This window comes from Scyliorhinus canicula, chromosome 6, assembly GCF_902713615.1.
Source record: "Scyliorhinus canicula chromosome 6, sScyCan1.1, whole genome shotgun sequence".
NCBI classification, from domain to species: domain Eukaryota; kingdom Metazoa; phylum Chordata; class Chondrichthyes; order Carcharhiniformes; family Scyliorhinidae; genus Scyliorhinus; species Scyliorhinus canicula.
In genome coordinates, this window is record NC_052151.1 from 116,985,794 (window position 1) to 117,012,774 (window position 26,981).

The following is a 26,981-nucleotide window of genomic DNA, read 5'->3' on the forward strand; positions in this document are numbered from 1 at the left end:
TTCTCTTATCTTGTTTGCTCCTGACAAAACAGAGGAATCGTAATCGCACCGAAAGCACATTATGTCAATGTTCGGAGGGCATGACCTGCTCTCTGCCTCCCTTCAGGCAGGAAGATGACATAGAATTTTAAGAAAAAATTTCTGCGTCTCCGATTGCGCAAATTCGCGGGCAACAGCCGCAGCAGCCTGCTTTTATATTCAATTTTTATTTATTTTTTTGTAAATTGCAACAGTGTTGTTGCTCGGCACGTTTAATCAAAGAGAGCAAAGCCCATTTCATCATCAGACTCTTCAGATTCTTCCTGTTTCTCTTCAGCAGCAACAGGGACAGCGGTGGAAACAACTGTTGCAGCAGCTGGGGCACTGCTACCAGCACCAACATTGCAGATCAGATTATTGACGTCAATATTAGCCAATGCCATGGCAAACAGACTAGGCCAGAAAGGCTCAATGGTCATACCAGCTGTTTTAATCAAGGCATTGAGTTTGTCTTCGGTGACAGTGACCTCATCGTCGTACAGGATGAGCGCGCTGTAGATACAGGCGGGTTCCGAGGGGGAGATCATGGCGCTGGATCGCTGTGGGTGGATCAAATGGTGCTATTCGCCGTCTCTCTGTCGCCAAAACTCTGCGCATGCGCACCGATGAGTGGGCACGCACAGACAGTGCGGCCACATTTTTAAAATATGTTTGCGGCCTTTTTGAAGGTTGCTGCGGCTGTTGCGCACAAATTTGTGCAATCGGGAGCACCGCGACGGACGGCTTCGCGATCCTCCCAACACCCGCGGGTCGCAACCCCCACTTTGAAAATGCCTGAACTAAATGAATGTCAAAACCTGGCAGCGCGACACTGTGGTTTACACAGTTGCTTCACAGCTCCAGGGTCCCAGGTTCAATTCCCGGCTTGGGTCACCATCTATGCGGAGTCTCCACGTTCTCCCCCTGTTTGCGTGGATTTCCTCTGGGTACTCCGGTTTCCTCCCACAGTCCAAAGATATGCAGTTTAGATGGATTGGCCATGATAAATTACCCTTAGTGTCCAAAAAAGGTTAGATGGGGTTACGGGGATAGGGTGGAGGTGCGGGGATAGGGCGGAGGCTTAGGTAAGGTGTTCTTTCCAAGGGCCGGTGCAGACTCAATGGGCCGAATGGCCTCCTTCTGCACTGTAAATTCTATGAAAACCTTCCTCTGCAAAGAAACAAAGACATTCCCCAGATACCAGGACACGCACAACTGGACAGAGTACTGACTGCGGTGAGCTTAGAGACGGGAACCGTGCGGGCATGTAAGGATGATTATTGTAAGAGACACGATCACCCTTGACGAGAGAAGGGAAAAACAGGTGGAAGAGATAGGCAGGAAGATAGGGGAAGACTCTGGATCGAAGCTCTACACAGGGCAAACTCCACCTTCATGTGCACACGCTGAGCCGAACGTAACTAAAGGTGGTGCACATGGCGCAGCTAACCAGAATGTGAATGATCACTTTCTTTCTGGAGGTGGGCGACAGCGCCAGGGAGTCCTGGCCAACCACACCCACATGTTCTGGTCTTCCCCAGACTTGTCGGGTACTGGATATCCTTCTTCAAGGCCATGTCCAGGGTTGTGGGGTGAGGGTGGAGCCCTGTCTTCGGGGATCAGAACAGGCAGAGCTCTTCATGAGGCGAGGGGCCTCTCTGATTGCCCACCGAAGACTACTGCTCGGTTGGTGATGGACAGCACCACTCGAGGCTGCAGACTGGCTGTCCGACCTGGCAGGATTTCTCAAGTGAGAGAAAATAAACGTGACATCAGAGGATCGGAGGAAGCCTTCCACAAAATGTGGAGGCTGTTCGCCAACTTGTTTCAAGACCTGTTTGTAACCAATGTTCAGTAAAGTAGAGAGGGAGGGAGGAAGCGGGAGACCCAGGTGAGGCCTCGGAATAAGGAAGAGAAAAAGGAGGGGAAGAGCAGGAAGTGGGGTGGCGGGCATGAAGGGGGGGGCAGGAAGTGGGGGGGAATAAAAGCACCAAATGGAAATGCAGAGCGGGTGGAAGAGGAGTGGGCCGCAAGTGACACAAAGCATCAAAGGAAAAAGCACATCGAGCAGAAATGCGCCCCCCCCCCCCCCCCCTCCCTCCAGCATGGCTAAGTGCTAGAGGCAATGGGGTGGGGGAAAGGCCGCACAGCAGTAATGGCCGACTGCTGGGGGCGCACCCAAACAAGGACCCCCTCCCCATAACTATATAAAAGCTCCCTCTCAGGGCAGCATAGCCAGCTACCAACCCCACAGGACCAAGCGGGCATACAGTGGACCACGGTCTGGCACAGCAAGCGTTCAGCAGCATTTTGTTACTAAATTACCTTTGTCTATATCTTGCCCGATTACCTTATGACCGTAGCTAACACAGTCTGTGTGACAAGCTCTCCGTATCAAGAAGATACATCCTATGTAAATTAGCTAAAACTACTATTGCTGTAAATACTTGTAGATACATGTGTTGATTCTGTTTTGTGTAACATCTGATGTGAAATGCCAAAACCCCAATAAAAATATAATTAGAAAAATAAACAGTGAGAGAAAATACTTCACATCAGTTGAACAATTGCATATTTGGTTATTAATTTGACAATCTTAATTTTGAAATGAAGACCCCAGTTGTCCGCGCAATCCAGAAAATCCAGAATTATGAGATGTATATGTCTCTGGAGACTACCATACAGCATTGGCCCTACGGATTACTAAAAAGTACAGACAAGCTGTAGCCATCTAAAATGGACACCAGTATACAAAATGGAGAACCGCAAAGAATACAGGGAAAAACAGCCATAGTAAGGACACACAGCTTGCAGAAGCATTTAGCATTTAGCACGTACAAAAACCGGTTTCAAGGCAGCTGCAGAAACTCAGCCAAAGGTGCAAATAGGAAAACGATCTGCATACTAATGAGGTGATACCGGCCCAGTCCCAGATACAATAGAAACATTTTAAGTATCAATCGATACTTTTCAATAGCTACCCAGCCAGGATGGCACCAGAGAAACCAGAACAATGAGCCCTAGGAACCGCCCCAGCCATCAAGGAACGACCCTAGGATAGGGGGGTTCAAATTATATCGATTGGGAAAGACCCAATCGATCCCCAGCAGGTGAGAGAGCCCGCCCCAAGGGGCACGGACCTCTGGGGACCTATAAAAAGAAGGTCCCGCACATGGTTCTGCCTGTTGCATCCTGACTCCGGCCTAGGCTGTTGCATCCTGACTCCGGCCTCCGACTCCAGCCTCCAGATCCTGTCTTTCATCACCGGCCGTTGAGCATCAGCCATCTATCAGTAAGTGCCAAAACAACGATCGCTACGTGACCCAGGCATTGCTTATACTCTTGCCGACTTTAATAACCAGAAGTTGCAGACCAAGAACGGGACGAAGGCCTTGTCCCCTGACCTTGCCTGTTCCTTTCTAGATGAGTATTTAGTCGTTTAATAGTACAAGTAAGTTAGTCTTTTAGTGTGTGCATGAGTATTTATTATATTTGTTATAATAAACACTAATTGTTTGGACTTACTAATCGGTGTAAAGATTTATTGCTTTAAACTTGACCTTGATAACTTGTGACGGTGTCTCTTACGGCGCCTGGCGACTCCAGAGCATAGATACAGATACAGAGCCAAGCCAGTGTTAAGCACATGTCCTTTATTGGAGACGTGTTAATCACACTAACTTAGAACGACCAACAAAGCACATATCAACCAATTGGCTACCTGCTGACCCCTAGATTATTTAACTTGTCTTTGCCATTGTGGTTTTAGTCAAACAGCAGCCACTCAACTGCCAATTGCTGAGGAAACTTAACGCGACATTGCAACTGCACAGAGGATTCATTCATCCCATTCCAAATGGGTTCCGCTATTTACATTTTTCCAAAAACAGATCATCACATCAAAACATGAACTGTCTTCTCAACTGAACCAAGTCCTTGGCAATCAATAACTAACTCGAGCTGCTTCAACTCAGACTTATTTGCATTTAGAGTGTGGCTCATTGCTTGTCCCAAAATGCTCACTGCAATCCACTAAGACAGCTTCCCTCTAAAGTGGGAAAGATCCAGTCATTACCTAAAATCCTCAAACTTTAAACGTAACAGCTCGATTTGAGTAATTTCTTCGGAATTGATGTCAATAAGAAAATAAAAGTACCTTCTGGCCTTTGAATTTCGGCAATCAACCGAAGTATGTGCCTTAAACTTTAATAAATCATTAAAAGTTCTGACTTTCTCACAAGCAGTTGTAAATCTAAATGAGCCACATTACAAAGACATCTGTCTGATTAAATTATTATTTATTTCAAATTTCAATCATAAAACAGACTGGCTGGAAAACTGACATTAAAGGCTGGTTTCCTGTTTTGTTCTGAATGCTGCATTTATGTCTTTAAAAGGTTCACTCTGCTCTTTGCTATGGTATTTGAACTTTCTACCCTCGCCAGAAAAAAAACTTTCCATTTAAGTCACTGAATTTTTAAAATACCAGATAATAAAAATGTTTGCGAAAAGTCACATCAGCTTTTTAAAATGAACACTTCAATTATTAAAAGACCCACGCATTCGTCTATTAAAATTAGATCTGTAACTGATCACAGAATTTACAGGGCAGAAGGAGGCAATTCAGCCCATCAAGTCTGCAGAAGACATTGGAAAGGGCACCCACTTAAGTCCACACCTCCACCCTATCCCCGTAACCCAGTATCTCCACTGAACCGTTTTGGACACTAAGGGCAATTTATCATGGCCAATCCACCTAGCCGGCACATTTTTGGACAACCGGAGGAAACCCACGCAGACACGGGGAGAAAGTGTAAACTACACACAGACATTGACTCAAGCCGGCAATCGAATCTGGGACCCTGGAGATGTGAAGCAACTGTGTTAACCCCACTGTGCTACCGTGCTGCAGATTATCCCTTTGTGTGGGCTCTAGGGAAAGAATTTTCAGTCTTTGTGCAGCGATTCAAGAGGCAAAGAGTTACAAGCAAACTTGAAGTAAAAGGGTTGTGAGTGAAGGACATCCAAAATATATGCTGAAATTACTAGAAATGCTTTGAAAGTCCACTAATATCTAAAAGAGCAAGGCAGGTTAACCTTCAGTCAGAACCTTTCATCAGACCAGACTCACCAGAGGACCTGAGGTTTGGTTCCAGATCTGGACTCACCAAAGTTCACTGCGGATAATGTCAGGCTGTGGACCATGTCTTTGAATTGTCACCAATACAGCAGGCAAGCTGTTCTTGAAAAATTTCCTTACCAACTCGTCATCTTAAGAAAGCAGTGTCTCATGGAAACACTTCATTGTGGGACAAGAAGTGCACATTCAGCCGATCAAGCCTGCGTTTTCCACAGATCACTTACAATTTACCCCTTCATAGATCCAACCTATTTATTATATTTGTTGAGTGCTGTTTAATTACTCTGTAAATCCTATCGGGGAAGCAAATTAACTCTTCAATATCCAACTTTCATCCATGTCAGCCCTGATGTGAGAAGTTCCTCACTCTCTCTTGTCTAGTGCAATGAATGACTTACATCATCAATAAATCATTGGCAAACTCTTCACCCAAATAAACAGTGCAGCAAAAGGCTGCAGCAAAGACTGGGACATTCAGGGAATTTTACAGAGGGCCAATAGTGCAGCTTTCCTTGAAATGAAAAATGAAAAAAAAAGAAAATCGCTTATTGTCACAAGTAGTCTTCAATGAAGTTACTGTGAAAAGCTCCTAGTCGCCACATTCCAGCGCCTGTTCGGGGAGGCTGGTACGGGAATTGAACCATGCTGCTGGCCTGCCTTGGTCTGCTTTAAAAGCCAGTGATTTAGCCCAGTGTGCTAAACCAGCCCCTTCACCAACATTTTAAGTGCTCATTAATAAGTCAGCACACTGGAATGTAAAACCATTCGCGCAAAATTCAAAACAGGTTCACTGCAAAAAAGACGGATTTTATAAACTAACCTGCTATTAAAATAGTTGGCATCTAACTGTTCTTATTTTATTAGTAAAGGTAAAATTTGAATTTAAATCTACTCAAATAACATTATGATAATATATGATTGCATATAAGTATGCTACTCTAAACAAACAAAGGTACGCAGTTGTCTAGAATTCTGACTGTAATCTTGGAATAAATAGGGATGCTTCCATTCTCAAAAAAAATTAATATAGAAAGTATTTTTTTGTTCGCCAAACTGAAATGGAAACTCAAAAAACTAGAAAAGCAAAGAGGCTCAACATGACACCTTCGACATCAAGATCTACGTGATTGTGCAGCAATCTTGAAAGTGAACTAAAAAGACCTTCATTCTCAACAGAGATTAATAAGATTCAGTCTTTGCAGGTGCTCCCAACACAGCATGTATCGACTTAAAAAATTAAACCAGAGACAGAATCATAGTTTCCAGAAATATACAGCAAGCGCATAAGCTGAGGGCAAGATCAGTGGCATTGGAATAGGCTTAAGTTCTGGAAGAGAATTTCAAACAACAAAGTAATGTATATCGTTTTTAAGAACGGAGGGAGGCAAAGATATATTTCCTGTGCTGTAAGAATTGTCAAGTAAAATATAATTATTTCAGATGACATATGAAGGAAAGCATGGGAATACTTTGTAAGTTGTGCGACAACAATATTCAACAGCCAAAGGACCAAATATTCCTTTGGATACTTCAAAGATATTTAGGAGATAGCTCTCAACTCAAAACATTTAAGGACTAAACATTGGAATTTAAGTAAAATATCAAATTCACATGGAAACAGGATAAGTATTTAATGCTTACCTTTCAAAGTCTGTACATTGTAACTTTTCAAAGAAGACGGGTGAGATATTTTTGCAACTTTACAGTGTCCGGCATCAAAACAGTATTAGGCACAAATAGTAGGGGATCAGCTAGATGGCAATTTGTGAGCAATCAACAATGTACTGTAGGTAGCAATTGCACAGACAAAACTGAACAGCTAAATTAGTTGAAACAGTTTTTTTCTATAAGACATTTCCAGCAGACTTTAAATGTTATTGAGCGCTGGATATGTGTCTCACAATCTGTTTTGCACGTGTGTCTGTGTCAGTACAGCATTGGGCAATGAAGTATAATATCTGTTACATCAGAAAACACCAGAGAAATTATTTTGCAAAAGCAGTTTCATAAGAAGGTTTTCATATTTAACATACTAGATACTCTGCCAAAGAAGACAAACTATGCCAATTCTACTCATGTTAGGTGCCAATGCTGTTAAAGAGAGTGGAGTAGATCCAGTTAATTTTCAATGAAGAATGGATTGATCCCAACTTAATTTATTTAAAATGCAATGAGAAGAGCCCATCTTCTACACCTCAATACCTGAATAATTTCAGGCATTTCCCCAATATCCAGAGACAGCAGGAAGGAAGCATACTCTTGTTGCTACTATTTAACAAAGTCGTGCCATCTTCAGCAGTACATTTGATATTATGGTAGAAGTTCTACATGTATCCAGACTTATTTACCATCTCATTAGCTCACGGATTTCACCTTCCCTTTATCAGAGTATCAGCCTTCAACGTACCTAATTTCTTCCAGCTTTTGAAGCACTCGATATAAGCAGGAAGACTTTCCTGATAAAGCATAACCTTTCCACATGACCTTTAGCTTGTGCCTGTGTCAGAATTTTGCATGTTTGCAAATGTGAATAGAAAGTTCATTCACTCCTCAACCCCCAAGCTGAACAATTAAGATCTAGTTTTATAGTCTTCTTACACCATGAGCCTGCAGTCCTTGGGTCTCACATCTTGGTAATACCACATCTTGGTAATACCACTGAGAACACGCACGAACAGACTCAAAAACAGCTTCTTTCCCGCTGTTACCAGACTCCTAAATGGCCCTCTTATGGACTGACCTCATTAACACTGCACCCTGTATGCTTCATCTGATGCCGGTGCTTATGTAGTACCTTGTGTTGCCCTATTCTATATTTTCTTTTATTCCCTTTTCTTCCCATGTACTTAATGATCTGTTGAGCTGCTCGCAGAAAAATACTTTTCACTGTACCTCGGCACACGTGACAATAAACAAATTTAATCCAATCCAATCCACTACAGACATGTCGGTACCTCTATTTGATCATAAACTGGCTGGAGCCCCCATAGCATTTAAAGAAAATATGAAAAGAAAACCAGGCTAGGTTCATGTTTCCTACTGTCCAACATCTAGCATGGGTCCTGAAGGATGGTGGCAGCAGAACAATTACAAACATTAATATTCTGCTTAGGGCGCAAGGTTGTTCTTCAGTAACCTTGCACTCACTAATGGGGGGGGGAAAATGATCAGCTCATTAATTATCAGCCGCATGTTTACCAAATCATTTAGAGGTGATAAGCCCTTTCTTGAAAGATATGAGAAGAGATTGGTAAACACATTAGCATAGTGGTTAGCACAGTTGCTTCACAGCGCCACGGTCCGAGGTTCAATTCCCAGCTTGGGTCACTGTCTGTGCGGAGTCTGCATGTTCTCCCTGTGTCTGCTTAGGTTTCCTCCGGGTGCTCCGGTTTCCTCCCACAAATCTCAAAAGACGTGGGGCGGCATTCTCTGCTGGCGTGATTCTCCGTATTGCCGGCGCCCGGGGGTTTCCCGACGGCGTGGGGCTGCCCCACAATGGGAAACCCCATTGGCCGACCGGCGAAATGGAGAATCCTGCCAGCGGGTCGGGTCAGAAAAGTGGCACAGCGGGGCAGAGAATCCAGCCCGTGCTTATTAGATGATTCAGACATTCTGAATTCTCCCTCAGTCTACCCGAACAGGCGCCAAGGAGAAAGTGACAACTAGGGGATTTTCACAGTAACTTCATTGCAGTATTAATGTATGCCTACCTGTCAAAACAAAGATTATTCTAATTATTATAATTATCAACCAGTTGGGTTTTTGAACAACCCAGCAACTTCAAAGTAATTTTTCTCGTTGCAGCCTACAAATTCAATTTCACGCCTTGCCTAGTCGAGTACCACAAGTGTGAGCTTACCACACCCTGATAAAGGCTCAAATCTTCATTAATCTAAAAAAGGTCTTGCATTTAGATAGTGTTTTTTATGATCAACAGATGTCTCAAAGCACTTTGCAACCAATGAAGTCATTTTTGGAAATGGACCCTTGATACTTCTACATCCACCTGAGAATTAATACGAAAATTAAATATTGGGAAAACTGAAGCCATTGGGTGGGATCTTCCTGCTCTACTTGCCGGTGGGGTTTTCTAGTCTCACCGAAGGTGATGTCCCACCCCGGGAGGGGCAAGTTCCCTGGCAGCAGGGTGGGCGCGCCACACAAAACGGCATAGACTTCTGCGGACCAGAAGATCCCACTGGCAGTCAATGGTGAGCTGCTTCCACCATCGGAAAACATGCCGCTGGTGAGCTAGAAAACCATTATTTGGTTTCCACTCCAAACTCCGTTTGCCAGCTACCAAATTTATCTATCTGCATGGCAACAACCGGTAATGTAGATAGTCTGTTCGCAATATTGATATCACATTTGACTCTGAGATAAACTTCCAACCTCTTTTTCGCTGACTCATGAAAACCACCTATTTCCACCTCCGTAGCATCACCTGACTTTGCCCCTGTCTCAGCTCATTTGCTGCTGAAACCCTCATTCATACCCCTGTTACCTCCATACTCAACTATTCCCATGCACTACTGGCTGGTTTCCCACATTCATCCCTCCGTAAATTAGAGGTCATCCAAAACTCTGCTGCCCATGTCTTAACTCACAGCAAGTTCTATCCCCCTATCACCCCTGTGCTCATTAACCAACATCAGTTCCCTGTCAAGCAACGTCTTCATTTTAAAATTCTCATCCATGTTTTCAAGTCCCTCCCTGGTCTTGTCCTTTCTTATGCCTGTAATCTCACCCAGCTCCACAACCCTCTGGGACATCTGAGCTCCTCTAATAGTGGTCTCTTATGCATCCCCCCTGATTTTAATTGCTCCATCATTGGTGGCCATACTCTCAGTGGCCACTTTCTCTGTCTGTTAGCTTTGACAAAGAGTCATTGGACTCGAAACGTCTTTTCTCTCCCTACAGATGCTGCCAGACCTGCTGGGATTTTCCAGCATTTTCTCTTTCATTTCAGATTCCAGCATCCACAGTCATTTGCTTTTCTCTCAGTGGCCAAACTCTTGAGTATGCTCCCTTTGCCTCTTCGCCTCTCTGCCTCAACATCCTCCTTTCAGACACTCTTCAAAACCTACCTCTTTGACCAGGTTTTTGGTCATCCAACCTAATATTGCCTTATGTATCTCGGTGTCATAATTTACTTTATAATGTTGTTGGTGTTTGTTGAAAACTGATGGTTCTAATGAAGAGACCCATCCAAACATTAATCCGTCTTTCTCCTAAAGATGGACTGACCTGCTGTACAGTTGTGGCACTTCCCGATTATTTTTAAATCTGAGCTATAATTATTGCTCGCTTCCATTAAGATTCCTCTGCAACTAATTACTGAAATCCAAGAAATCAGATAGACAATTAAATCACATTCCTTAGCTCGTTCAGGTTTTTATTTCTGATAATTAATTAAAGTATCTTCTTTGCTCAGAATGTGAAGAGATTATGCCACATGCCTGAATGGCATAGCAGCACAAAGTCTGGCTGGTGATCCTCCAATAGAAAGGTCATAATAGTCCAATACTCCAATAGTCATAGAATCGCTATAGTGCAGAAGGAGGCTATTCGGTCCATCGGGTCTGCGCCAGCCTTTGAAAAGAGCACCCTACTTAAACTTAAACCCAAGACTCCATCCTTTTCCCATAACCCAGTAACCCCACCTAACCTTTTTGGACACTAAGGGGCAATTTAGCATGGCCAATCCACCTAACCTGCACATCTTTGGACTTTGGAGCACCCGGAGGAAACCTACGCAGACACGGGGAGAAAGTGCAAACTCCACACAGTCACCCGAGGCTAGAATTGAACCAGGATCCCTGAAGCTGTGAGGCAGCAGTGCTAACCATTTTTGACCATAGATATCTCTGATGATGTTATTGTTACGAATGCTTCTTCTGTTTCCTATCTCTGTTATTTTAAATAGCTCAATGGATGAACAATCCCATTAAGATGAGAGAAAGAGGAACTTGACAGGAAAACATTGTCCAATCTCTTTATTTATATAATGAAGAAAGTTATTTGGTTATCACAGCTTACATGACTACTGTGTGCTACTCATGAAATTGTTTCTTCCTTTATCAAATTTATTTACATTTCCACAGCTAAAATGTATGTGGAAGACAGCCACAAATGAGAAAATAATTAAAATCTGTCGGTATGTTAGACTGGCTTATTTAACATATAAATATTCATGCGAATAAAAAGTACTATTGTTTTTAGTTCATCAATTAAATCCATTATCAAACAAGATACACAGAATATCTATCAGTAATGTTATGCACATATGGATCATGTTTTCCTATCAAGTTCCTCTTTCTCTCATTTTAATGAAATTGCTCATCAATTGATCTATTTATAATAACAGAGATGGGAAGTTGATTCAAGTTTTATAAGCATTTGTAACAATAACATCACCAGTAATTTGCCAGATGACTCCTATACTAAAACTGGAAATAATCCCCGATATCAATTTCAATAATTCATCTGTTTGTGCGCATTGATTTCAGCCAAGCAGTGACACTACATTTAACCCCAGAACCATGAACTGGTGTGGGATAAACAAGCCAACATTTTTCTTTGCTATCTGTTGGAAGTATGCAACTGAAGACATCACATGAGAGTCAGCTGTGATGCCCCCACAGTTAAATAGCTTGCCCACATTATGTCTAAATTCATGCATAAAGAACAGCCAATTGAATGAGGGACCAAAAGTGCTTAAAGCCTGTGGTACATACTGTACCCAAACGTTACTGCCTTCAGGGAAAGGAGAATTTGGAGGAAACAAAAAAAAATGTGTCCTCTATTAGATATTTTGCAATAAAAAAGGTGCCACATATTTAATGTGAATGTCAAAACTCATCAAATTTGGAAGATCAATCAGGTCAGTTCAATATTAATAATATCAATTAATTATCAATTGCCCTCTAATGAAACATCACGCACTAAAATTCCAGACATGGAATGTGGTCGGATTTTTATTATCTTCAAACATCTCAAATAGATTGATGAATCCACAGCAGTTGACATTTTTCCTAAATAGAAAATAAAAAACTACCTATCTATGTTATATTGAACATCATTTTACTTAAGTAGATAATGAAGTGTGGAACAATCTACATCCTCTTCCTCCTCTCGGTATTCTCCCTACATTGAAATCCAGCTAACTACCACCTTCTGCAGCGCAACTCAGGCAATAAATGCCGGCCTAGCCACATCCCGGAAATTAATTTTTAACAATCTAATCAGACTATAATGTATACATTATTGATTTCAGTGTCCCAAACTTCCCTCTCCTTGTCTTCTCCTTGACTTACAATCATCAGATCTTTGGTGTCACCTATTCACTGCCAACCTTTTTTGATTTCCGCCACGTCCTGAACTATGGTGTTGGGCATGGGTTGCAAAATGAAAAGAAACATTTAATTCTATTTTTCAAAACATGCATTAAATCTTCACAAAGGTTATATGACACTGGACTTAGAAGGACAACAGTTAATATTCGAACTGCCACAACTTAAATAGACATAAATATTCAAAGTATTAATCTGCACCGTGATTCATTGTAACTGGAAGCCAAATGCCTCGACATATTATTCATCCACAATATGGACAATACACATTATCAAGCATTGAAGGCTTCCTTGTTTCATAAGAAAAAATGTTTGCCATGTGAATGAAATAATTTTCTCTTTAACCTGTGAGGCATTTCAGGCTAAATTCTAGAGCTAAGATGAGACACATCAAAAGTGTAAAATTTTAATAGATGACACTTAATCTTTTATTGCTAACATCAAACCATCCATTATTCATTTTAAACTATTAGATTTAAGACTGCAAGGGTATTTTAAAATAATTATATACTAATTACATAATTCACAGGATAAGTTGATAATATATTTAATCAAATTACTTGAGAATTGAAAGGAAAATTTGTGTCATAATCACCATTCAGAGGCATGGTCCTTCCCAATCATGAACTTTTATTTCCTTACAAGGTGCTAACTGACTCATTATGCATTTCACATTTCCAACCATTGATGGACATAAGATGCTGAAGATTTTTCCCTTTTAAGGTCAGACCTAACAAATTGAAACGGCAATATTTCCTGACAGAGGAATTTTCATTTCCATCACCTCCAGATGTAGGTCAGATCTTAAACATATCTTATATAAAATGAGCATGGGTGTGGAGCCAAAATCATTCTGCACCAATAGTTAACTTGTGTGAACGTAACCTTCATTAAAAAATGGCTAACAAAAATGTTTAACTCACTGTAGACAATTATGGGACCAAATCTCAACCCCCACTTCATGCTGCATGACACAAGTCCACCATGTGCCACTTTTTCTAATTTTAGAACTTATAGAAATTCCAAACTTTCTTTACTCTCCCATCCAAAATTGCCCTTGAAATGAACACTTCAGAGGGCAGTTCAAAGTCAACAATATTACTGTGGGACTGGAGTCACATGTAGGCCAGTCCATGCAAGGATGATAGTTTTCCTTCCCTAACGCACATTAGTGAACCAGGTGGGTTTTTACAACAATTGATGATAGCTGCAAGGCCACCGTTACTGAAACTAGCTTTTTATATTTTAGATGTATTAATTGAATTCAAATTCCACCAGCTGTCAAGGTGGGATTTGATTCCTTATCCCCGGGGTGTTAGCCTGGGCCTCCAAATTATTTGTCAGTGACTTTACCACTGCACCATCTCCCCTGATGAAATGCTTCGATTTTCCAAGAGTGAGCTTGAATAGAGCAAAGAAACAAATCTATAACAGCCATGTATGACTGACAGAAGTACCATTTCTGGAGATTGACTTTTATATTTAGAGGCAATAGAACGTCATGTTTTCCATTGCATCTGAAATCAACCTCTGAGTTTTGGAACCAGAATTAAATTTAGAATTCCGATTTGAATGTTCAAACTTGTGTCCATGAGGTGCTGGTGCGGTCTATATTAAAATGAAATGAAACTACTTTTTAAGGTAATTTAATTCTTCATTTTATACACAAGTTATTTGAAGAAGCAACCCAGAAGATATTTTATAACTTGAGGGAAAATAAAATGCACAGGCAAGCAGCACTTTGACATTTTTAACAGTTTACTGCTCCATCTACACAAATTGTCCATGAGCCACTCAGCTGTTTAAAGCCTGGTGATCATAATCACAGTCAACTATTCAAAAACCCAAAATATTAAGGTTGAGTGCAGGTCCAGTAGCCTTCTCGCAAAAACCTTATTTTCTTTATTCATGGGATGTGGGCACCACTGGGAAGGCCAGAATTTGTTGCCCGTCCGTAATTGTCCGAGAACAGGACACTTCAGAAGGCAGTTAAGAGTCAACCACATTGCTGTGGGTCAGGAGTCACATACAGTCCAGATAAGTAAGGACAACAGCTTTCCTTCCCTGAAGGGCATTAGTGAACCAAATGGGTTTTCACATGAACCGATTATAGTTTCATCACCATCATTACAGAAACCAGCATTATATTCCAGATTTATTAACTGAATTCAAATTCCACCAGCTGCCTTGCTGGGATTTGAATCCATGTTCCCAGAGCATCAGCCTGGGTCTCTAGATTACTAGTCCAGTGATATTACCACAATGCCACCAAATACCTCTCCTAAATACCTCTTCGGGGCAGCACAGTAGCATTGTGGATAGCACAATTGCTTCACAGCTCCAGGGTCCCAGGTTCGATTCCGGCTTGGGTCACTGTCTGTGCGGAGTCTGCACATCCTCCCCGTGTGTGCGTGGGTTTCCTCCGGGTGCTCCTGTTTCCTCCCACAGTCCAAAGATGTGCAGGTTAGGTGGATTGGCCATGATAAATTGCCCTGAGTGTCCAAAATTGCCCTTAGGGTTGGATGGGGTTACTGGGTTATGGGGATAGGGTGGAGGTGTTAACCTTGGGTAGGGTGCTCTTTCCAGGAGCTGGTGCAGACTCGATGGGCCGAATGGCCTCCTTCTGCGCTGTAAATTCTATGTATCTATGTAAACCAGCAATACAACAACAACTTATATTTGTATTGCGCCTTTAACAAAATGAAATATCTCAAGGCAGGGGAAAATTTCATAGCAAAATTAGACACAGCCCGATTAGGCAACATGAGGATAGATGGTCAAAAGCTTAGACAAATAGGTAGGTGATATGAAGTGACTTAAAGAAAGAAAAAGTGAAAGAAATGGAAAGGTTTAAGGTGGAAATTCCAGAGTTTGGGGCTGAGGCAACTGAAAGCACAGTCGCCAATGGTGAAGCAACTAAAATCGAGAATGTTCAAGAGCCTCAGATTAGTTATTTCAGAAGGTTCTGGGGCTGGAGATTACAGCAATAGGGAGGGGCAAGGACAGGCAGGGGTTTGAAAACAAGGATGAAAATTTTTTAAGTAAGGCATTGTTCGACTGAGAAGCAATTGTAGGTCAGTAGGTACACGGATGATAAGTGAAGAGAGCTTGGTGCAAACACTGATGTAAGTAGCAGAGTTTTGGATGACCGGGGACACGATTCAGCCATCACATCGCGCGAGAGCCCTAACCTGGAGGTAAACCTTGTGCAAGTAATTCAACTCGCTCCGCCCAGCACGATCTGGAACGTGCCCTCGCTGGCCATCATCCAGATAATGATTTTTAAATGAGCCAGTAGGTGATTTACATGCCAAGACACCACTTTCACCCGGCACCCGAGAGTCAACGCCCGTGCCTGAGCGACCTCAACTGGGCACCGTTTAGCATCAATTTCCACAAATGTGGACCAAGCGTGATGGCACTTTAGGGCCATCTCATAGGCCAGTAGAGACCCCCAGGTGGTTGGGGCAGGGAAGGATAGTACTCTGACATGCCCCCTGGCACCTGGGTACCTTGACACTGCCAGCCTGGCAACCTAACAGTGCCACTCAGACATCCTGACAGTACCCACCTGTCTGACGGCCTGCGACTGCCTGATTGGCACTGGGTTAGGGGTAGTTTCCCCATTATAGGTGGGGTGAGGGAGGGTCCGGGGGTTCAAGGTTAGTGGGGTGAAAGAGGGGTCAGAATGTGGGGAGGGGAGCCTGAAAGAGGGGGGGTGCAAAGATCAGGGCTGCCAGTTAAAATGGTGCCCCGATCTGTGAGGAGCCATTCTGAAAATGACAAAAGTGGGGCTTTGGTGGGGTGTAACTCCCCGAGACCCAAAACAACCATGCAAGTGCCGGTGAATAGCTGAGTGAATCTCAGTGCTGCCACCGCTAAGATACACCCCACCAACTGTGGCCAAAACTGGACTCAGTCTGAAGTCTGCTGAATCGCGCCCCATGTGTTTACAGAACTTTTCTCGGGATATAAGTGTGCTGGCAAGGTCAGAATTTATTGCCCATCGCTAATTTCCTTTGAGAAGGTGGCATGGAGCCGCCTTCTTTACCGTTGCAGTCCCTGTGATGTTATTACTCCCACATAGCGTTTAGGGAGGACGTTCCATGATTTTGAACCAGCGGAAGTGGAAGAACAACAATATAGATCCAAATCAGGATGGTGTTCATTTGAGGTAGTCCCATTCGCCTGCTGTCCTCATCCTTCTAGGTAGTAAAGGTCACACATTTGGAAAGTGCTGTTCAAGGAAATTTGATGAGTTATAACATTACATCTTGTATATGGCACACTGTTGCTAGTGTGCACCAGTGGTGGATGGGCTGCTTTATCCTTGACATTGAGCTTCTTGAATGCAGTCATCCAGGCAATCAAATGCAGTCGTCCAGGCAATTGGAGAGTATTCCATCACACTCCTGACTTGTACCTTGTAAATGGTGGACAGGGTTGGGGAGTCAGGAGGTGAGTTACTCATAGAATCATAGAGTTTACAGTGCAGAAGGAGACCATTCAGCCCATCGAGTCTGCAACAGCCCTTGGAAAGAGCGTCCTGCCCAAGCCCACACCTGCACACTATCACCATAACCCAGTAACCTTACCCAAACCTTTTGGACTCTAAGGGCAATTTATCATGGCCAATCCACCTAACCTGAACATCTTTGGACTGTGGGAGGAAACCAGAGCACCCGGAGGAAACCCACACAGACTCGAGAAGAATGTGCCGACTCCACACAGATATCGAACCTGGTATTCTGGAGCTGTGAAGCAACCGTGTGAACCACAGTGCTACCGTGCTGCCCCATTCTCAGGTTCCAACCTGCCCTTGATGCCACAGTATTTATATGGCTGGATAGTTCAGTTTCTGGTCAACGATAACCCCAAGATGTTTAAGGGGGGGGGTGGAATTCAGTGATGATAATTGCATTGAAAGTCATGGGGGATAGGTGGATGTACTCTTTTTGAAGATGGTTATTGTCTGGCTCTAGTATGTTAGAAATGTTACTTGCCACTTACCAATCCAGCCCAAGCCTGAATGTTTACCAGGTCTTGCTGCTGCAGGCACCGACTGCATCAGTATCCGAGGAGTTCTGAATGGTACTGAACACTGTGCAGTCATCGGCAAACATTTCCACTCCAGCTCTTATTTGGAGGGAAGGTCATTGGTGAAGTAGCTGAAGCTGGTTGAGCCTAGGACACCTACCCTGAGGAACTCCTGCAGCGATGTTCTGGGGCTGAGATGATTACCCTCTAATAATCGTGTGGGAGACCAGCCAGGAGTCAAGTCCAGACTGTGTTGTTCCTCGTGTCTTAATAAAGCTCGCAGTCTCAAATGTGGAGAAGATGCTTTATTGTGGGTTCGTTCAGTTTCCAGAGCTCGACCTAGAACTACCTTCCAGTGCTAACTACCAGCTTTGCTTGCTGTGTCCTGCTTACCAGCCCGCCTGCTGTGAAGAGTGTGTCCTCACTTCCTGTCCTGATCTATTTATATGGCTCTCCCGTGCTCCCTCTAGTGGTCGCTCAGTTGTGTTGCATCTGGTTAACTTGTGATCACCACACAGACGTAACAAAGACAGGAATGCACGTTTCCACAGAAGATGAGCTGAGGCAGGGGCTATGTCAGGTGATGTTAAGGTGGTGAAAATAGGCGGTCTTAGTGATCATCCCACCACTAGGCTGAACAGATATGCAATTTCATTGATCGCTCATTGAATGAGGGAGGAAACTCCTACCTGATCAATTTAATTTACAGGGAGAAATTTGTAAATATTCCAAGCAGAGGAAGATATAAGATGCTGGCAGGGCAATGGGATTATTTTCAGATTGTTTTGTCAACGATAGATATTGCAACATCCCGCATTAAGGACTAAAGGAAGAGAATTTTCATTTTCATGATAGAATTCTTGCAAGAGACTAACAAAACATTGATATTTGCTGTTTACTATCTCAACTCTGATGGATAAATTTAATTAAACAATCAATGTGTTTCTCATTGTAATAAGAATTATCTTTATTAGTGTCACAAGTAGGCTTACATTAATACTGCAATGAAGTAACTGTGAAAATGTCTACAGTGTACACTACCCTTATGTTATACAGCTCTTCATCATATACTCCACAGTTTCTGGTATTCTATGACCTAGAATTTGTCGTTACTGATATTATCATATGGCTGGTTAATGCACTCACATGACATTCCGTTATCTGCACTTTTACTGAAGACATTAACTTGCCATGCAAATATACCCAGTGTCACCATAAGAAATTATTGGGCTCATAATTATTTTGTTCAAAAATGAACAGCATGAGAGAAGTTAATCATTTGACATTCAATGATATTACTATCATGGAATTCTCCCACTATCAACATCCTGAGGGTTACCTTTGATCAGAAACTAAACTGGATTAGCCACGTAAATACTGTGACCACAAGATCAAGTCAGAGGCTCGGAGTCCTGCTGTAAGCAACTCATCTTCTGACTCCCTAAAGCCTGTCCAAAATCTACACGGCACAAGTTAGGAGTGTGATTGAATACTCTCCACTTGCCTGGGTGATTGCAATTCCAACAGCACTCAAGAAGATTGACATTGTTGAGTACAAAGCAACCCGCTTGATTGCTAACCATGCCACAAACATTCACTCCCTCCACTACTAACACACAGTGACAGCAGTATGTACCATCTACACGATGCACAGCAGGAACTCACCAAGGCTCCTTAGACAGCACCTTCCAAACCCACGACCATTATCATCTAGAAAGATGAGGGCAGTAGACACATGGATACACCATCACCTGAAAGTTCTCCTCCAATCTATTCACCATCCTGATTTGGAAATATATCGCCGTTCCTTCACTGTTGCTCAGTTAAAATCCTAGAACTCCCTTCCTGACAGCACTGTGGATGTACCTACACCTCATGGATTGCAGTGGTTCAAGAGACAGCTTAACAACACTGTCTCAAGAGCAATTAGGAAAGGGCAATAAATGCTGGCCGAGCCAGCGATGCCAACGTCCCTTGTAATTTTGAAACTGAAATATGAACAAGCCCATCAAGAATGTATTGCAGATGATTTCAGACATTCCAGTATTATTTTTATTAGTTATACAAGGATATGGACAAAATTCTGAACAAATGTTTCATTGTGCAATTACTATAACCAATTAGAAGCTTTCATTGAATTTAGTCATGAGTATTTTTCTTGTCCTTTTTAAAGTTATATTTTTGGCCTTTTAATAATTCTGTGCAACTTTTCATAGCAACCTAAAATACCATTAGTTCTCAACTACCTGCTTATAATAGTTACTTGTTTGGTACTCTTGTGCCAGGCTGCATTCAATGTTTATAATAGATGCCTGCACTTTTGGAGAATATTCGGGTTTTTCATAAACCACAATCATTAAACATGCAGCAGCAGCCAAGCGAATACGTTTTTTTTCTTCATCAAACCACGAGCAGTAGCTTTGCTCTGAAAAAGTCATACAGTTAACTCTGTTCCTCTCTCCACAGATACTGCCAGACCGGCTGAGTTTTTCCTGCATTTTCTGTTTTTGTTTCATGACGTTATCCTTGTCTCATTCAGGGTTGGGAAAATGACCTTGGCATTCAACATAATAGGCATGATTAATTTTGGAGTTCTCATTAAATCTGTAAGTTACATGTTGTGTTTAGCTTTCAGAAGTAAGCACTGAAGAAATTTGACTCTGCTTATTTCACACAGTCATAAATTACTCCTTTTAAGGATTCTATTTTTCTTTAAACTGCTGTTAAATCTGATGTATATTTCCAACTTTTTCTGTTTTTATTTGAGTTTTTCAAAATTTTGGACTTTAACTTTATGTCCATGTGAAAACGTTTTTTTCCTTTAAATAAAAATATATTGCTAGTGCAATTGTCTCGAAGTATGGGATTAGCAAAAGTTGTGTACATTATAATTTTTTTAGCAAAATGATCAGCATGGCTATTAATTAAATGGGGGAGATGATAAAGGGTTACACATAAAAATGAACCACAAGTTTTACCTACGATAGTTCAAGACTACGGGCTAACAGAAAGCAACTTCTTAAATTACTATTATTTTATCCACTAAGCTGTCAGTCAGCCTGCAAATTGATGGACCAATTGGCAAGTCTTGATGAGCTCCCTATCAGGCTCCCTTTTATTACACTAGATGTTAAAGAGCAACGGGAATATTTTATATCAGAAAATGGTTAACAAATTAGTGTTTGAGTGAATTTATATTAATGGGTATTGATTTTTGTTTGTGCTTGTCTTGTGGGTCACACCTCTAGTTGCCCTGAGGCCAGTAAGAGTCAACCTGTAACATGGAACTGGATTCTCTTTTCGGTGAGATTGGGAAAGGAGGACAGATTCCTTCCCTGAAAGGATGTTGGATCTTTGCAACGATACAACAACTTTCCCAGTTATTTCTGTTGCAAAAATCAGCACACAAGTTAGCCGATTTACTGAATTCAATTACAGAGCTTACCGTTTTGGTAGGATTTGAGTTCACAACATCTAAGGTTTTTAGTCCAGGACCACAATCATTATACAGGAACTCTCTGAGCTTGGATATGTAATTACAGCCTATTTATATAAAAAATATTGACCAAACAGGACACCACAAAAAGAATTTCATTTAGTTTGCAACTTTGACAAGGTTTTATAGCAATACAATTAGAATGATTAATAATACACATTATTGATTTAGAGCAAATATTCTAAAACATTGATAAAGAGGCCAGGTCTGCTAGTCCAATTGTAACAGCCATACACATTCAATTCTTTTGAATTCTGAGTTTTCTAATGGGGGTTTAGTTATCTTATCTTTTCACTTTGGAATACTGCTACATTCTTCATTTATACTTCATGTTTCTAGATTATATCTTAACCTCCAGAAATCTCAGATTACTGAAATTGGATTGTTAAACTACCATTTACAAATGTATTTTTAAAAAGCCATTAAGGAGGCTACCGTGACAATTTTCAAATTATGAAGTGACTTTTAAACAATCAGGCACCTAAGTTATTTCCTGTCTTTATGCGATCTTCTACATCTAAGTTTCTTCGAACCAATATGCAACTACAGGCATTAGAGAGGTTAGGACATAAAACTATATGAATACAACAATTGCCTGGATTTCTTTCCTTTTTAAAAAGCCTCAAAAGGCTTTAATCAGTGCTTTTGTTTGTTTAACAATCACCTGTGTTTTGTTTTTGGTTCCAGCTGAGGATGTAACTTTGTATGCGTGAGACTCCTGACATTGGATTGACAGCAGGTTTAAGTAATGATGAAAGCTGCATGCAAGTAAGCTACTAAAATGGCACTCATATTGGAGAGTCACAGAATAATACAAAACATCAAAAAGCTATTCAGCCCAATGTGTCCACCGGTTCTTTGAAAGAGTAATCCAATTCAGTCGATTCCCCTATCCTTTCCCCATATTGGTACCAATTTTCTGGGGACGGATTTAGCTCAGTTGACTGGACAGCTAGTTTCTGCTGCAGAACTAAGGCAACAACACAGGTTTAATTCCCGTACCAAATGAGGTTATTCATGGGGGGGCCTGCCTTCTCAACATTTCCTCTCGCCCGAGGTGTGGCGATCCTGAGGTTTAATCGCCACCAGTCAGTTCTCCCTGTCAAAGGGGAAAGCAGCCTATGGTCATCTGGGACTATGGTGACTTTACCAATTTTCTGCCTTCAAGTAGTTATCCATTTCCTTCTTGGGGTATATGACAGTAGAGAAAAAATAGGTTCACAGTTTGATATGGGTGCAGTGTAAATTACATATGCTGCCAAATTGCATATTCCATATATTTTGTTTCTGATATTAATAAAGTAAATTAGGGGAAGAAGTGGCAGAGCACTGTTGCCACAGGACTAGTAATCCAGCAACCCAGGGTAATGCTCTGGGGATCATGGTTCGAATCCCATGGCGGATGGTGAAATTTGAAATCAATAAAAGTCTGGAATTAAAATTCTAATGACCATTTAAAACACTTAAGGAAGTGGTCCTAGAAATAGTGGATGCATTGGTGGTCATCTTGAATCAATTCCTACAAACTGCTCACAACCACTATTTAAAAAGAGAGGTAGAGGAAAAAACAGGGAATTATAAACCAGTGAGCCTGACATCGGAAGTAGGGAAAATGTTAGGGTCCATTTCTAAAAGTTTTAATAGCAGAACACTTGGAAAACATTGGTATGATCGGACAGAATCAGCATAGATTAATGAAAAGGAAATTATACTTGACAAATCTACTGGAATTCTTCAAGGATGTAGCTAGTAGGGTTGATGAATTTCAGTAATCTGAGATTTCTGGAGGTTAAGATATAATCTAGAAACATGAAGTGGATGTGGTGCAGTCGGATTTTAGGAAGGCTTTCAACAAAGTCCCATAATAAGAGATTAGCATGTAAAATTAAAACGTAATGGATTGGGGATAGCGTATTGAGATGGATAGAAAATTTGTCAGGAAACAAAGAGTAGGATAAACAGGTATTTTTCCAAATGGCAGGAAGTGGGGTACTGCAGGGATCGGTGCTGGGTCCCCGACTATTCACAATATATATCAATGATTCAGATGAGGGAACTGAATTTAATACCTCCCAACTTGCAGATGACACAAAGCTGGGTGGGAGGGTGAGCTGTGGAAGGGATGCTGAGATGCCTCAATGTGATTTGAACAAGTTAAGTGAGCGGGCAAATGCATGGCAGATGCAGTATTATGTGGATAAATATGAGGTTATCCATTTTGGTAGCAAAAACAGGAAGGCAGATTATTATCTGAACAGCTATAGATTAAGAGAGGGAAATGTGCAATGAGACCTGAGTGTCTTTGTACACCAGTCGCTGAAAGTAAGCATGCAGGTGCAGCAGGCAGTAAAGAAAGCAAATGGTATTTTGGTCTTCATAGCAAGAGGATTTGAGTACAGGAGTAGGGATGTGTTGCTACAATCATAGTGGGGCCTGATGACACCACACCTGAAATATTGTGTGCAGTTTTGGTCTCCTTATCTGAGGAAGGATGTTCTTGCTATCGAGGGAGTGCAGCAAAATTTTACCAGGCTGATTCCTGGTTTGGCGAGAGAGAGTGAGACGGTTAGTAATGAATTAACTGCCATTTAGAAGATTGAGGAGGGATCTCACAGAAACCTATAAAATTCTAACAGCATTAAACAAGGTAGATACAATAAGGATGTTGCAATGGTGGAGTGTTCAGAACCAGGAGTCACAGTCTGAGGAAAAGGGGTACACCATTTAGGACTGAGACTGAGCCTGAAGAATTCCCTACCACAGCAAGCAGTTGAAGCCAAAACACTGTATGTTTTGATGAAGGAGTTAGATATATAAAGGGATCAAAGGATAAGACAGGAAGATAGGAACAGGTCATCGAGTTGGATGGTCAGTCATGATCACAGTGAATGGTGGAGCAGGCTCAAAGGGCCAAATGGTCAACTCCTGTTCCTATTTTCTATGTTTCTAAAATGTTTTCCTGTTGTTTAAATAGCTAGGTTACTCACTTTCCCCATTATAATAACAGCTAAAAACACACAGGTCAGATTTTTCTGTGAGCGTCAAATGGATGTTTGTTCGACTTAAACATGTCCATAGACTTTCGAGGGGATTTTGCAAGGTATGTTGCTGTCAATTAAATATCCAAACAGTGCAGCCCGCTCCAGAGGGGACATGGGACCTGTGTAAACAGGCCAAGCAACTAGGTGTCTCTTTAGCTATCAGATTGAAAATTAATTAATAAACAGCACAGTCTGAATAAAGAAATATAAGTTGGAATATTGAATTCAATGACAATTTAGGCACAGAAAGTAGAATAAAATGAGGAAATGAAAGATTTGATTAGAGAGAGAGGGAGATAAAAGGGGTGGAAAGAAAAAAGTTGAAAAGAAATGCTGTTCTTAGATTTTCAAAAATAATTAACATCTGAAGGAATTAGACTGCACAATTGTGAAAGTTAATTTTCAATGGTAGAGGGATTGTTCGACATGGGTTTGGGCTTATTAAAAGTACTTAGACTGCTCGCCCTTTTTTTGCAGAGTTAGTATATATTTAGTGCAGGAACTTTACACTGTTCAACACTTTTGCCAGAATGCCAGACAGCAAGATGCTTTTTTCAGGCAGCTTAGAGAAGCAGGGCATCTCAAACAACCACGTCCAGATATTCACGGTTAACTGCCCATCTGCAATTTCCTTAAATTGCTGTTCAATTTGTGTATAACTATCGGCGAGCGCCGTTCGCCTCGCTCTTATTTTCACAGCAAAATATGACCATATGTTATCGATAATGAAGGACAACCGAATATTATTAATTTTGTGATTGTCGCCAAAACAAAAATGTCTCATTCCATCTTAAAGCCCTGCTAACAATGTCAGGTGGATTGCTTCACATATTTTTTCAAAAGTAACTCGTGTAACAAACCTGACTCGCGGAACTGGCCCACAATGAAATAGGTCATTCTGAGGCTCAAGGGATTGTTTATTTTATCCTTCATTTCATCTATTACAACAACAACGTGTGCCGATTTTAAACCGGGTTCAACATCCCCCAAGGATTCCCAGACAGTAGGAGCCACACAAGGAGAGATCAGGGCAGAATGACCGAAAGCCTGGTGTTTAAGGAGCTTCTGAAAGGGGGGGAAAGAGAAGCAAAGGAATCACAGGCCAGTGATGAAGCAACTAAAATCGAGGAAACTCGAGGCCAGAGGGGAATGCAGAGTATTTGGGAGAGTTGTACAGTGGCTAAGTTGCCATCCAATTCCAAACTCCGCAATTCTGTGTTAATATAGTTAAGATACAAAGATGCCGTTTTTATTTTACAGAAAATCGGCGTCTCTCTCCATTGGCTATTTGTGAGGGGGGGGGGGGGGGACGTATTTTCAATCGTGCATCTTTATTCGAAGGTTGGAGTTAAAATGCTGCCGGGTATAACCAGACCAGAGGTGGCAGTTGACTTGGTTTCAACATTTTACATAATGCGTCAATCGATTTGAAGGGAGCCGGTTTCTCTAAATTTCCACCGAAACTGCACAAGAAGTGATTGAGAGCGCGGGAACTCTGACTGGAGTGTGAGGTGAAAGCTTCCTATTTCCTGGCTGTGTATTTGGATTGAATATTGAGAATGATCGGAAACGCTCAGAACCAAATGTCCAATAAAATCGCCACAACTTACCGTCCGGTTTTCCTTGGGAAATATCACCGAGAGTAAAAGCCTTCACTCATGGTGACATTGGTACGGGAGGATGCTGGCGGTGAAGTGAGACTGACACATGATGATGTGAGCTCAGTGCTGGTCAGGCAGGCGGCACCGACAGCTTACAGTTTCCTCAACAGCCCTTCTGGCTGTGCTAACATCACAGATGAACAGGCAGCGCTGAGTGCGCAGGATGTTCACTCACTGATCCACACCTACAGGACCTTCCCCTTTGATCACAGGCTTTGGTCTCCTTGGGTTGTCCCAGCTGGTCACCAATTGGTCGTCATCTCCCCCGCACGTCGCTGTTGCTAGCACACACTGGGGGTTGCAGCAAGTTTGAGTGTGGAATGCACTGCCTGAGAATGTGGTCGAGGCAGCTCCAATCGAAGCATTCAAAAATAACTCATCTGAGAAGGAAGAATGTGCAGGGTTAGGGGATAGGACAGGAGAGTGTCACTGAGTAAATGGCTCATTTGAGGAGCCAGTGCAGACTTCCATCTCCAGCTGTGACAATTCTGTGAAGTTCTCGGGATTAAACCTAACCTCTCTCATTGCCTCACAACTGCTGACTGACTGGAGGGAAGATACTCGGGGTTTATTTGTGGGCTGATGTTAGCTGTAAAATGGAACCCTTTCATCTGACCTGGAAGATGACCTGCAGAGAATTTTTTTTTCACCTTGTCTATTTTCCATTCCTGAACTGGGAACATTGCCAGAATAAAGATACTCCTGTGTTTACCAAAATAACCAGGCTCCATTTTTCTGAACAGAAGTACAAGTTGAATCCCTAGACTAACAGCGCTTCCATGGAAAACCCCTGGTTATATTGGATGGTGACATATAGTTTTCAGTTTCAAGGGCAATGCTGGCATAATTATTCTACCGGTGATAAATCTATTCAAATTTGAGCTCCATTGATAGAACAACTTTAAATGAAACTGAAAATAGTTTTTTTTTAACTCTTGCTCGCCTATCTTCCCCATCCCGCCATTATCTCCATTTCCCTGTCATTTCCTATTTAACTGTATTTTTACTTCACTTCAATAATATCCTATTCCAATCATCTCTTTTTAAATTTATGCTCAGAGGCCCCCATGGTACTGATGAGGCCAGTGGTGCGGGAATGGGGGAGTGGAAGGGGGCAATGTGGGGGCAGGGTCCACAGTGTCAACCGGATCCACTGCGTAACTCGTGCTAACAAGTCGGCCTTTCACACCCAGCAGACAATGGATATTGGAATTCAACAGCAATGGTGGCCTTCCT

The 26,981-nt window shown here is 42.0% G+C and overlaps 2 protein-coding genes across 7 annotated transcripts in view; both read right to left on the reverse strand.

The window, feature by feature from the left end:
- blk (BLK proto-oncogene, Src family tyrosine kinase) overlaps positions 1–26,245 on the reverse strand; it is a 156,460-nt gene extending 130,215 nt beyond the window's left edge. For 2 of the 6 annotated variants that reach the window (XM_038799959.1, XM_038799962.1), the window contains exon 1: positions 25,695–26,240. The gene's annotated coding sequence lies outside the window, so the exon portion shown is untranslated. Of the gene's footprint in view, positions 1–6,799; positions 6,957–25,694 lie in introns of those variants that run through there. The other 4 variants (XM_038799957.1, XM_038799960.1, XM_038799961.1 and 1 more) reach the window with 4 other exon arrangements.
- Positions 252–566, reverse strand: LOC119967937 (60S acidic ribosomal protein P1-like). The gene has a single exon (XM_038801035.1). The coding sequence runs from the start codon at positions 564–566 to the stop codon at positions 252–254; it is 315 nt and encodes a 104-aa protein (XP_038656963.1).
- Positions 26,246–26,981: the final 736 nt, after the last annotated feature.